General features: G+C 33.9%; 1 protein-coding gene across 1 annotated transcript; it reads right to left on the bottom strand.

Moving 5' to 3' along the window:
• Positions 1-1895: 1895 nt before the first annotated feature.
• Positions 1896-5516, bottom strand: LOC131000340 (phospholipase A1 PLIP2, chloroplastic). The gene is made up of 5 exons (XM_057926207.1): positions 4584-5516; positions 3700-4212; positions 3546-3605; positions 2953-3369; positions 1896-2683 (listed from the first exon to the last, which is right to left on the bottom strand). Exons 1-5 carry the CDS (start codon positions 5151-5153, stop codon positions 2108-2110), a joined length of 2136 nt encoding a protein of 711 aa, XP_057782190.1. The 5' UTR covers positions 5154-5516; the 3' UTR covers positions 1896-2107.
• Positions 5517-12770: the final 7254 nt, after the last annotated feature.

The following is a 12770-nucleotide window of genomic DNA, read 5'->3' as shown; positions in this document are numbered from 1 at the left end:
ATCTAATTTCCATCATGAAAAATATAACACAAAATACTTTTATCTAATTACTTTTAGTTTTTATTCTTTTAAATATAATTTATTTATTAGTTTTAATTTAGTTAATATTATTAGTAAACTAAATATAAAATATAAAATATATATAAAATAAAACGGATCCACGGGTCGGATCTGGGCCGGATCCGGATCTAAAATTTCAAGATCTAGATCCAGATCCGTTTTCAAAACTGAGATCCAGATCCAGATCTATCGGGTCCAAAAAATTGGGATTCAGATCCGTAAAAACGGATCTGGATCCACGGATCTGGACCGGGTCCAAGATCCACTGCCATCCCTACGTACGCATACGGGACCTCCACATCACACAAATGTGAAAAAATAACCGTACGCATGTGGAACCAACTGCCCACACAAAAGTGAGAAAATTATCCGCGGACGAGATTGAACCTAAAATTTTTCACCAAGAAAAATTTTTAAATGCCTCAATTTTGTCATTTGAATTAGGCATAATTGACATATATAGTACTATTCGAACTTGACAAAAGAAAAACCAAAATCAAGAATGCTGGTAATTTTATTACACAATCTGTCTACATCTGCAACACCTATCAAATGTGTAACATAATTTTAATGCTACCTATAAAGTAGGGAGAGGTATTTATTAATTCCTTTCATTGCGAAAATCAAATGGCTGAAATTTTTTACCGACTAGTTAGGTAATGTGTTTTTTTTTTTTTTTTTTTTTTTTTGAGAAGTATTTTTTATATCAAATAGAAAACATTTCTGACGTCAAGTTTGCACATTTGCAACAACATTTTCATGCTCTTCAAAGTTGATGTGGTTAAGAAACAGTGTTCCAACTCTGTGGTTGAAATTTATTTAGTTTGACAAACAATTTTTGTAAGTTTCTGTTGCATATTTGCGATAATTATGCTAAAACCATAACGTGAATTTTTGCGCAAATACTGCCAATGACACCTAAAAAACGTGTAGTTTGCAATCACGCAAACATCGATATCGATGTTTTTGACAAGACTTTTTTCATTCGAAATATTTCGATCTAAAAATATTAATGAAATTCAAAATTATACTCTCCTTCGTTCCACTCCAATAAACTTATTTTTCTTTTTGGGTAAAAAAGTTGTACTTAATTGGTGTGGACCACACACTTTACTACCATTTTCTTAATCTCCATACCCAAAACAAGTGAGCCTATTGGAATGGGACGGAGGAAGTACTTAACTACAACTTCGTCATTTCACTACTAACCGTTGGCAGTCGCTACAAGAATTCTGATGAAAATTGTAAATTATACTCCTTCCGTCCCAAACGAAATGTCTCATTTCTTTTCGGCACGGAGATTAAAAAATGTGTATGAAGTAGATAAAGTGGGTTGGTGAAAATTATTTAAATATTAAGTATTGAGAGAGAGTGTATTGTCAAAAAAGGAAACAGGACATTTCGTTTGGGACAGCCCAAAAAGAAAAACAGGACATTTCGTTAGGAACGGAGGGAGCAGTATTTTTTTTTTTTTTAGGTGATGAACAACTATAGTAATGTGCTCGGGATCTCCAAATTTATTGATTAATAGATTACTTTTTTGAGGGAATATTGATTAATAGATTTATTAATATTTATATTTATATTTAGATTCAAAGAGTGTCAATTTAACGAGTATCATTTTAACGCTTATGGGGCAAATTTGCTATATGACAACATCGATTTATTTATCAAACTCCTATTAATTTGTAGAGCATAATAAATAATTTTTGCAAAATGATGCACAAAATAAACCATATCACGAGCTCATCACTTCACCAAACACATACTCCATCTTACTTCATTTGCACAACAAAAACCAATCAACTAATATTCGAACAAATTAACACAACAAATTCAATCAAATGCAAGTATATATAAATAAATGTTTATTTATATATATATAAGAACAATATTCGTGTAAATTTCCATAATTTGACCAAAGTTTGCAATTTGGTCACCAAGATTCTTGCCTCCCATTTGGAAAAATGAATAAAGAATCATCTACTACTATTATTGCAAACCCTAGTGAAAAATCATCACCCAAAGTTTGCAAAAGTGTTTATGATCAATTAAATTTGACCAAACTAAAGGCTCCCAATATCAATAATCTTGCAGGAAACAAGAACACCACAAGCAGATGCATGTGTTGAGAGGCAACTAACCGACTAAACCGTTTCAGCGACTCCCGCCCAGTCTGAACGACGCCGGCAAAGTTCAGCTGCCCCTGCCCGACCATGCCGCTGCCCGGCCTAGTAACGATGATGCCGGCATTGATCCCACCGGGTGCAAGCAGCGGCCACCAGGCTTTCCTGCGGCGCTCCCTCCTCGCCTTCCTGATGCGTTTCAGCTCGAGCTGGATGACGTTCCTAACGGATTTGTAGTAAGAGTTCATGTCGTGGTCTCGTTGGATGGAGCCACCGGAGCCGTATGCAGCACGGTCGCTCAGGATCTCGAGAGGGTGAGGCGAGTTCAAGAACACGGTCTGTGCAGCTTGGATCTGCTTCTCTGCCTCGTCAGCGTCTTCTTCTCGACAGGTCAGCAGATAGAGGCCGCTGCCCGAGGGGAGGAGGTCGTGGCTGGGCGAGAATTTGTCGTCGGGTTGGAGAATCAAGAAATCCCCCATTGGAGTGTATAACAACTTCTGTTGATGGAAAAATATTGAAGACAACAAAGTTAGTTATATGCAACAAAATGGATCAATAGTTCCTACAAAATAAAGCACATAGCAACTACGAAAAGCAAGAAAAAACACACGAGAATTGGTTACCCCTACGCGACTAAAACGACTAAAAGGGACCCAACTTAGTCATATCAAAACGAGCGTTGCAGAAACGTTATAAATCTCGCCACGCATCAAGAAAAGGCGATACGGTTGTATGTTATAGGCAACATTGTTTTGTGTATCCATACCTGTTTGCTGAGGCACGAAAGATTGCGGAAGTTCCCATTCACAGCCTTGAGAAACTCAGCAACATGGTTGGGATAGTTGCACGAGAAAGCACGTGGTACGATGTCCCGGTGCATTGTGATCGACTTGACATGATGTCGAGGCAGCCCCAGATTGCGCAGCAGGCGATCCCCACCACACATGATTGATGGCGACCCGAAAGTTATCACAGGAAGCAAAGAGGAACGAGGCGCTTCGCCCCTTATCAGCAACATGAGATTTACGAGCAATGACAGGCTTCCGCCGAGTGAGTGCCCTGTGAAACGGAATTTGGCACGTTCACCGTGAGATTTGAGATGCTCCCGGATTTCAGGCAGCATTTGCTCGTAAATCCCTTTTGCAGCCTCGTAGATACCTCTGTGAACGAGGACGTCCAGACCCTGAAGAAACGCGATGAATCAGATTTTCGTTGTCACGAAACACACATCGATCAACAGTGATTATAACTAAAGGGTTACCATAAAGCAATTTCTCAGACATCATATACATTTGAAGGCCAACAACTTGAAATAATATGAGAAATATTTTGCAATATGGTTAGTTTATGTGTAGTTACCTCAAACTGAATGGGCTCAAACAATAGATTAGCTTGCCATGAAGCCAGCGACTCTGACCCCTAAAAAGGACAGGTTTGGAAAATTCGAGTTAGTAACATTATCATATTACAAGCTAGTCGCAACGTGGATAAACTAACGACAGCATCATTCTACCTGTATGACAAAGAATCTCGTGGCGTTTTGATCATCATCACAAACAAACCACTCACACGGTGAGGATTTGATCGAGTTCAGATCATCTGCAACGGCCTGCTTTACTTCCTCCTTTGCAGCAACAACTGCAGTCACCGAGTCTGTGGTTGCCATCAACGAAGCCACGTCCTCATTCATGCGTCCCTCGGCTTCTTCAGCCAAATCCTCATCATTCGCCGTTGATTTGGATGATTTCAACCGAAGAATGCTTCTGGTATGCGAATGCAGATAGGAAGCCGCAGTAGCTGCAATTTGATAGGCAGCAGACGGTCTTATTCCATTAGCCTTCGCCTCACCAACGTCTTCACTCTCTGTTCCATGGCATTCATCATCCTGAGCTCCAGTTGCAGTCTTCAGTTCTTGTTGCGCCTCTTCAGCTGAGATCTTCTCTTTCTCGACTCTCAACGCTTGTTCCTTCTTCTCCAACGATGAAGTCACGAACCGTAGTCCATGGTGTCTCAGCAGATTTCCTGGCTGCAACACCATTCCACATAAACCAATCAGCAGAGAATTTACTAGGAAATTCAACTATGGGGAATCAAGAACTCAAACAAAACAAACCTAGAATTCAATCTATCATCACAAAGTTCCAAAATTTTCAGAAATTCCCACAACTAAACAACATCAGCCAGGAAAAAAAATGAACAGCTGAATCACAAAAGCTATCAAATTCTGCAACCCTAAATCAGACTAGAGAAAGCCTCAAGAATCAAGATTTACTCAATAAAAGAAAATCAACATTAGTCCAAAATCCCCAAAACTGCTGCTTCATGAAATAATCATCATACAAATACACCATCATTCTTACATTGATAGATATATAACAATTAAGCAAAAAAATATACCTTAATTTGTGATATCGAATAAGCCAAACTCCCCAAATAAGACATCTGCGAATAAAATCTAGCTTCTGCAAGAGGCACCTTCCGCAGCAATTTGGAGAAGGATTCTCTATCAAATTGAATATTTTCTTCATCATCGTAGTCGCAATCGCAAACATCGCATCCTTCTCTCTCTCCACCGCAATCTTTGCCGTCTTCTTCCAATTTCACCCCCAACTCCTCCACCAGATCGCCGTGTTTTTCCTCCTCTTTCCACAGAGATCTCACATGCAAAATCTTAAGAACCCAATTCCCATTGCGGCCCTCCTCTTCGCTTTCTCTGACGTCATCCCTCTCCTCAGCCAAAACGGCGTCGTCGACCGAGATGGCCGGTTCGAACCGGTTTTTGCCGCCGGGGCCGGGCCACAGAGATCTGAGGGGGTGCCGGAAAGTGAAACCCCACGGCGAGCTCTTCGGCTGCGCCGTCGAGACGGACGGCCTATCGCTCAGGCGGACCTCCCCATTTCCGGAGGCGGCGGCGATCGGCGCCGCCGCCATGGCGTGGATCCCCGCCTTAAACCACAAAGCATCCATTATCGAAAAAAAAGCAAATCTTTTTCTTCCCGTTTGATCTTCTAAATAAATCTTGCTGTGTTTATACTACAAGACTATTTGCGTCTGCGTATGTGTATATATATGTATAGGTGATACGTAGAGGGAGGCGGAGAATGATAACGTCAGCCACAATCTTTGAATTTCTGATTCCTCTTTCAGCAGGTTAGAGAGAGTGATTTCTTTTCCTCTGGAACTACTTTTTTATTCAGTAGCTACAAAATAAAACAGACGACCAAACTTCTTAAAACCTCTCTCTCCTCTTTGCCTCCCTCTCTCCCCTCTCTCTCTCTCCCTCTGTAAATATATGATTTTTTAATGCCAGGCTGCAACTAGAAAAACTCCTCTTTTCGTGGAAAAGGGCATAAAATAAAATAAAATAAAATAATATAATATCTGGAAACTAGTAATCAAACGACGTCGTGGGCACCACTGATTTACAATTAATTTACTTTCATCAACTTTTGCCGGTCGTCGGAGTTGTAACTCTTTTTTTTTTTTTTTTTCTTTAGGTTTCGTAATTAATTTTTCATTATTGGTATGGAATTAATTCATACCTTCTTCGTTCCAATTCAACATATTATACTTTTTCATTTGAATTTGTAGGTCATGTTTTAAAATAAAATATTGATAATATATAATAAACATTTATACATAACTTGTCGAAATTCAATGTTTGTACATAACTCATTATACCATTTTTTTTTTTTTTTTTTTTTTGATCGGTCAAAGTCATGTTAGATGTTAGTAATTAGTTCCCCATCCACTCCAAGAACCACCTTATCTCTCCATTCACCAAATCCACCTTATATCTCCAATCTCCAATTCGCTCCCAAGAGGGATCGAACCCGGGTCACTTCACTTAAGTGAGGACCCGGTGGCCAGTGGGCTAAGCCCCCTGGTTTATAACTCATTATACCATTACGACCTATAAATAGTTTATTTCTATTTTCACTTCAAAAAATACTTCACCCGTCTATGAAAAAAATTATTATTTTTTTTTTGAACAACCACAAAAGAACTTGCTATCTATTTTTTTGACTATACACCATCACTTATATATATCTCATTAATTAAAACACTTTTTCATCATTTCCAATACACTCAACAAATCTTTTCTCTACTTTTTCTTAAAATTCCCTACTAAAAAGTTTTTTAATGGAGAGACGGAATAATATTTTATTTTCACTACGTTAACTTGTGCGTCACACATATCCTAAATTTTTTTACTTTTTTCTCTTATAAATTGTCTATTTGATGATAATGTTTTTAGTCGTTCTCTTCATTATTCTTCCCCAAAAGACTCGATTTATTTTTGAGTGAAGGCTTAAAAGTTCAATAACTAATTTATGATGTAACAAATAATATAATATCAATAAGTTATCTTAAATGAGATTACATGTTCAAGAGAAGCTCAATTGGAAATTCTCATATCAGAAAGCAGTTGTGGATCCAAACTCGTCACAGCTAAAATATATGAACAGACAAAAATCAAATCTAAAGTCGAATGTTAAAAAGATACGAAGACAGTTAGTAGACTTAAAAGTTAATCAGATCTAACCAGTATTATCAGCACTGAAAGAGAGAAGCACATGTAATTTAAACAGAACCGATCACCTACCCACCGTGGGCATGCATAACGTGTCCACCATGATGTGACAATTGTAATTATAGTAAGATAATTTTAATTAGAGTAAGATTTATTAGTTATCTTTCCTAATTAAAATTGCCACATCAATAGTGGGCACGTTATGCTTGCCCACGGTGGGTAGGTGATCGGTTCTGATAATCTAAATTATATTCATTGTAGGAACAATGGGCCTTAGTATTGTGTAAACAATAGCGACATTCATTCCTTAAGAAATAAAATGCACTAAAAATAAGCTTTCTCCATTCTCTCTACAAGCTTATTCGAATTCAATTTCTTCGTTCTTAGTTCGATTTCTCTCATTTTTTAATAAATCAATGCTGAATTTAAAACTCGATTCAACAGCATTTTTTAACATCCATGTTCATATCTCGTGGCCTATTGAAATGAGATGAAAATAGTGCATTTTTCTTTCTAAATAGTATATTTTAATATTTTTGAATTTTCCATTTTATAATATTACGGTCATTTATAAATACATTATTGGATATTAATTTGTTATAGTAATAAATTGTCGTGACTCCCAAAGTTGGCTAAGTAAAGATGACATAGCTAACAAATTTTGTTGAGCAACTCGTTTTCTCAAAAGTTACTCAACCTAATGGATTCATACTTAAAATTGAGATTTTCTATAATCAAGTCTTCTGGAAAAAAGTTACGAGAAAAAGCTGTTACCTATAAACAAAGAGTCAGTGTGATGATAAGATCAAATTAATAATCAGAGTTATAATGATGAAATTATAAGATTAATTATACCTTAAAATTTACTAATAATCTAATTAGCACCCTCTTTTGGAGATAAGTAAAGTAGTATGAGGAATATAGTAACCAGGGGGCTTAGCCCACTGGCCACCGGGTCCTCACTTAAGTGAAGTGACCCGGGTATATAAGGTGGTTTTGGAGATTGGAGATAGGAATATAGTAATGAAGCACATTTCAATATCATATATTTTCAGATGTGAAATAATATGATTTTTTTTTTTTGAGGAAGATATAATATGAATTTAATTAAAATATGGTAATAATCAAAATTTGAATCCAATGTGGTAAAGACTTTCATTTGCGAAAACCTGTCACAACAAAACAAAGAAAGAAAATGCGTTCTTGGTTTTATTTGACCGGATTGCAAATCTGACGTGGCGAGAGAAGTGGGACCCGCATTACTCACACAAACGCTGTGATATTTTTGGACACGTCATTACGGTGCGGATGAGCTACCAAGCCCGCGTGACGTGTCGGTAAAGTGTTGTATGCGCCAGATTTATCGCGTTAGGTTGCCGGTAATTCAGTTGTCTTTCATTGCTAGTGACACCTGCAGGGCACGTGGCTATGTTCTTGATTTCATAAAAAATAAATAAAAAATGGCTGCTTGATTTTATTAATATGCATGTATATATAGTATTTGACTATTTGTAGTCTGTAGATGAATACTCAAAATTATTCAAAGTATCAGGAAAATCAAAACTGCTATGCTCATTATGAATGCTGGTATTCTTGGATCTCGGTGACAGAAAAAAAAAAAGAAAAGATAGTTAATTATTCTTGGTGCATAGTTATATAAATTTATAGTATTAAATTCAAAAGCTATGAATTGATATATATTTACATATGATTATATATTGCATGATAATTTGTATGGACAATACAAATAATACAAACACAACCGATCACCTATCCACCGTGGGCAAGCATAATGTGCCCACCACTGATGTGAGAATTTTAATTTGGAAAGAGAATTAACATATCTTACTTTAATTAAAATTATTTAAATCTGATTAAGATTTTCACATCAGTAGTGCGCACATTATGCCTACCCACGGTGAGTAGGTGATCGGTTCTGATAATACAAATTGGACGTCGATTAGTTTCATTTATATTATGGATTCAGAGTATGGCGCTTTACATAAAATACGCATTGTTTATATGAAATACTGACTTATTTCGAATAATATGTAATGTGTTGATGTGTTAACATGTATGGTAAATAATAGACATTCGTAAAAATTTAGGCATGAAATTATTTTGATGAAATAATTAGAATGCAAAATGTAATTAGACTATCGTACGTATCATCGTAGAAATTTAAAGAAAACTGACAAATTACTCATCATATCTATATAATATATAAAACACCAGTTTAACGTAAACTTTTTCCCACCAAATTTTCTCTTTCTTCATCTTTCTTTTTCAATTTTGCTTCTTTTATAAAAATCATCAATTTTAATTCATAAAAATATATTCAATATGGATGTTAAACTAAAGATAACGAAAAGATCTTTAATTTGATGTAAAAATTACAAAAAATAAATTTAAAATAAATAAATTATTATCATTTAAAGTCATAAATTTATTTCTTTTTCTCTCTCCTCTCTCATCTATCATCTTCTCTCTCCTAAATCCATTCTTTTGAATTTCACGGTTATATCTTTTCCCTATTTCATTCCCTTTTCTTTATTAATTTAATTTTATTTTTATAGTATTTTTATTTGACATCATTTTTAATATTTATGCGACTAAAAAGATTAAACTTGTAATTTGTTCATTTTAGAACTCTTTAGCTTAAAAGTACATTTTTAAAGGTGATATTTAGATTTGTATAAATTTATAGGAGTAAATCTTAGAATATTTTATGATACATAATGATACTCATTATCATTTACTTGCTTTTGATATTTGATGATTTTTATATTTATACACAATATCAATTATATTTACTCACATTTAATATGTATATTTATTTATTTAAAATATCACTCACTTTTAATATTAGTCGTGCATCGCACGAGCGGGCGTACTAGTATACAAAAATACACCATTCATATGACATCATCAACAAAGGCAAAATCCACACGCAATTAAATGAAAACTACTAATACAAAATCGGAAATATTTTGATGATCCTATTTTTCAAATCAACCGATCGATACATACTTTTCATGATAAAGCCGATGGCTGATGAGATTAATTATAGCAATTATTTGGTAAATGAGTTGAAAACTATCCATTTTCCGTTATTTAATAATTGCATTTTTTATCTTTTATTTTTCATATAAAAGTTAGGCTAAGTGTGTATAATTTGTTAGAAAATAAATACTATAAATAAAAAAAGATAATAAATAGCATAGAAGAAACCATCCAAAGTGAGCACACAATGCATGAGATCGATCGAACTCAAATATTAAATCAAATATAGGTGTTTATATCAGTCGATCAATCATTCAATCTCCTCATAAGAGAAACGAAAAATAAATTATTTTAGGATCGCTTTATTATAATATATAAAATCATTTCACGTGGTCATCATTACTTTTTAAAGCGTCATAAATTAATATTAATTGATAACTTTAATAAGATTATAGTTAATTATACTTTAAACCATTAACCTTGCATAATCACATGCAATAAGTGAGATCATTGAGTTATTAAATTATCATACTGCAGATATACAATCTTTGAAAACGAAGCACGACTACTTTTCATTAATATATTTGAAGCAATCTCTATTTTATTTAACACCTAAATCAAAATATTTTACATGTCGCATGCTTCGGAGACTCAATATAGGATTATGATAATATTCTCCTTTTCCAAAAGAAATACTATAATTTTCCTTAATGCAACCAAATTTTGATGACTCATTATGGAAAAAACGGTTGGAAAGGCTAAAAATGGTGTAACATACCTACACCGATTTTTTTTAAATTAAGTATTACTCCGTCCGTCCCGCTTCAAACGACCCTAAATTTTTTGGCACGGAGATTAGGGACTATGTGATAAAGTGTAAGGTAGTGGTGTGATCATCCAAAAAATAGTGTTAAATGTTTCTAAATTTGAGTTGGATCACTTGAAGTGGGACAACCCAAAATAGAAATAGGGTCATTTGAAGCGACACGGAGGGAGTACTTTTTTGTTTTACAACAAGGTTTTTATTTTTATTTTTGACCATCTACAGTACTCTCATACTCCCTCCGTTCACGATATGATTTTTCTCTTTGTGAAACACGAGTTTAAAAAAAATTGTGAATAATAATTGATGATATAAATAAAAGTGCAAATAATATTGTGGACGAACCAAAATGACAAAAGTGGAAACGATATGATTTTTCTCTTTGAGCTCATTATTATTGTGAGTGGAGTTTGTGAACTTGCTACTATAAATAAAAGTGCAAATATTATTGTGAACGGACCAAAATGACAAAAGTGGAAACGATATCGTGCACATAGATAATTTTTTTTTTCGATTCAAACAAAATATTTATAAAAAAGTCATTTCACAAATATTTTTTTAGTTACTTGATATGTAAATAATTTTCAATCATCCATCACAAGTGTGATATTTCCATTTTAAAATATACTATATCCTCATATTTTTACCTCATTCACACATGATATTTACAAAAACTCATTTCACAAACTATTTATTGATTACATAACAAATTAATTTTGGTGAATCTCTTACTTCACTTTACACACATCTCCAAATATTTTTTTTAAATGTGTGTCGTACCATCCACATCACACTCTTCAAATATTTTTTTAAAACTTGTGTCATCTCATAAACACTATATTTATTGTGGACGGAGTATATCATTTATAATACTTAATTAGTCTTAATTAATCCTATTTAATAGGCATGTGCACAAACCATCATCCCTCCTAGCCCACCTGCCCGCTTCCGTCTTGTGACGGCCGGCAATTCGATCTCAGCAGTTTTTTTTTTTTATGGGTAATTTCGAAATTATTTTTTTTTCTTATTTTGGATTAATTTGATAAACTGTATAAGTTGAGATATGAATGAGAATTGGAAGTCTCTGAGATGACAGAACCGATCACCTACTCACCGTAGGCAGGCATAATGTGTCCACCACTGATATGACAATCTTAATTCGAGTAAGATAATTTTAATTAGAGTAAGATATATTATTTTTTTTTCCAAATTAAAATTATCAAATTAGTGGCGGACACATTATGCTTGTCCACGGTGAGTAGGTGATCGGTTCTGTTTTTATATATAGGAATCTGAATGAGAAACTATGCCTGGCCGGTGAATTTAGTGAATTTTGGTGCCCATAAAATGTAACCGTGGATTTAATTGTTGTCTAATGACAATATGAAAATATAGCTTGTGTTGTGCTCTGTGTATGATGATGAATTTTACTATTTTAGTACATCGGAGTTTTCCAAAAATGGTGAGATATGATTATACATTTATACTATGTTTGCAGTTGCATGGATAATGGGATTTTTCGCTTGAATTAATCTCATAAATAATGACAAATGATTATAACCAAGTGTCACTATAGGTTGTTATGCAATTACAACGACGCTTGATGTATATATGATTATATTTGAATAGTATTGATTACTAATTTATATTACTAGGGTGTTTTTTTGCTTTTTAGTCCCTCTAAATAGAGGGATAATATAAAAAGGTACAAGTCTATCTCTTAAAGTATAAATCATATTTTTTTTATATTTTATTTAGTTTTAATAATAATATATTTATTCAGTCCTCATAACTTGGTATAAAATTATATCATCGTCCCTTAAATATAAAATTATTTATTCTCCAAAAGAAAAATTGTTCGTAAATTTATATAATCTATTCAAATTTTTTATTACGTCAAAGCAAACAAATTATAAAGTAATAAATAAAATTTATTTATTTTTTATACAACAAAGCAAACACACCCTCCATTTAATACTCGACGTTGGTGTATAAATATTGAATGGTTGTTCATTAATGACATCTACGTATAAAAAATAAAAACACATCGTCTAACTGCCTCGCGTACTAGATCTCATAGACTTCTAGATGCAAAAAATAAAATTTTAAAGTTGAACAAGGCCCTCACCTATTTAGAAACATCTAGTTAATTTGAGTGATAAAATATGATTAATAAAATAATTTAATTTAATTAAATATTTTATTTGCGTGATTCCACTCTTGA

Source organism: Salvia miltiorrhiza, chromosome 8 (genome assembly GCF_028751815.1).
Source record: "Salvia miltiorrhiza cultivar Shanhuang (shh) chromosome 8, IMPLAD_Smil_shh, whole genome shotgun sequence".
NCBI classification, from domain to species: domain Eukaryota; kingdom Viridiplantae; phylum Streptophyta; class Magnoliopsida; order Lamiales; family Lamiaceae; genus Salvia; species Salvia miltiorrhiza.
Note: the sequence above shows the minus strand (reverse complement) of the source record. Positions and strands in the feature narration are given on the sequence as shown.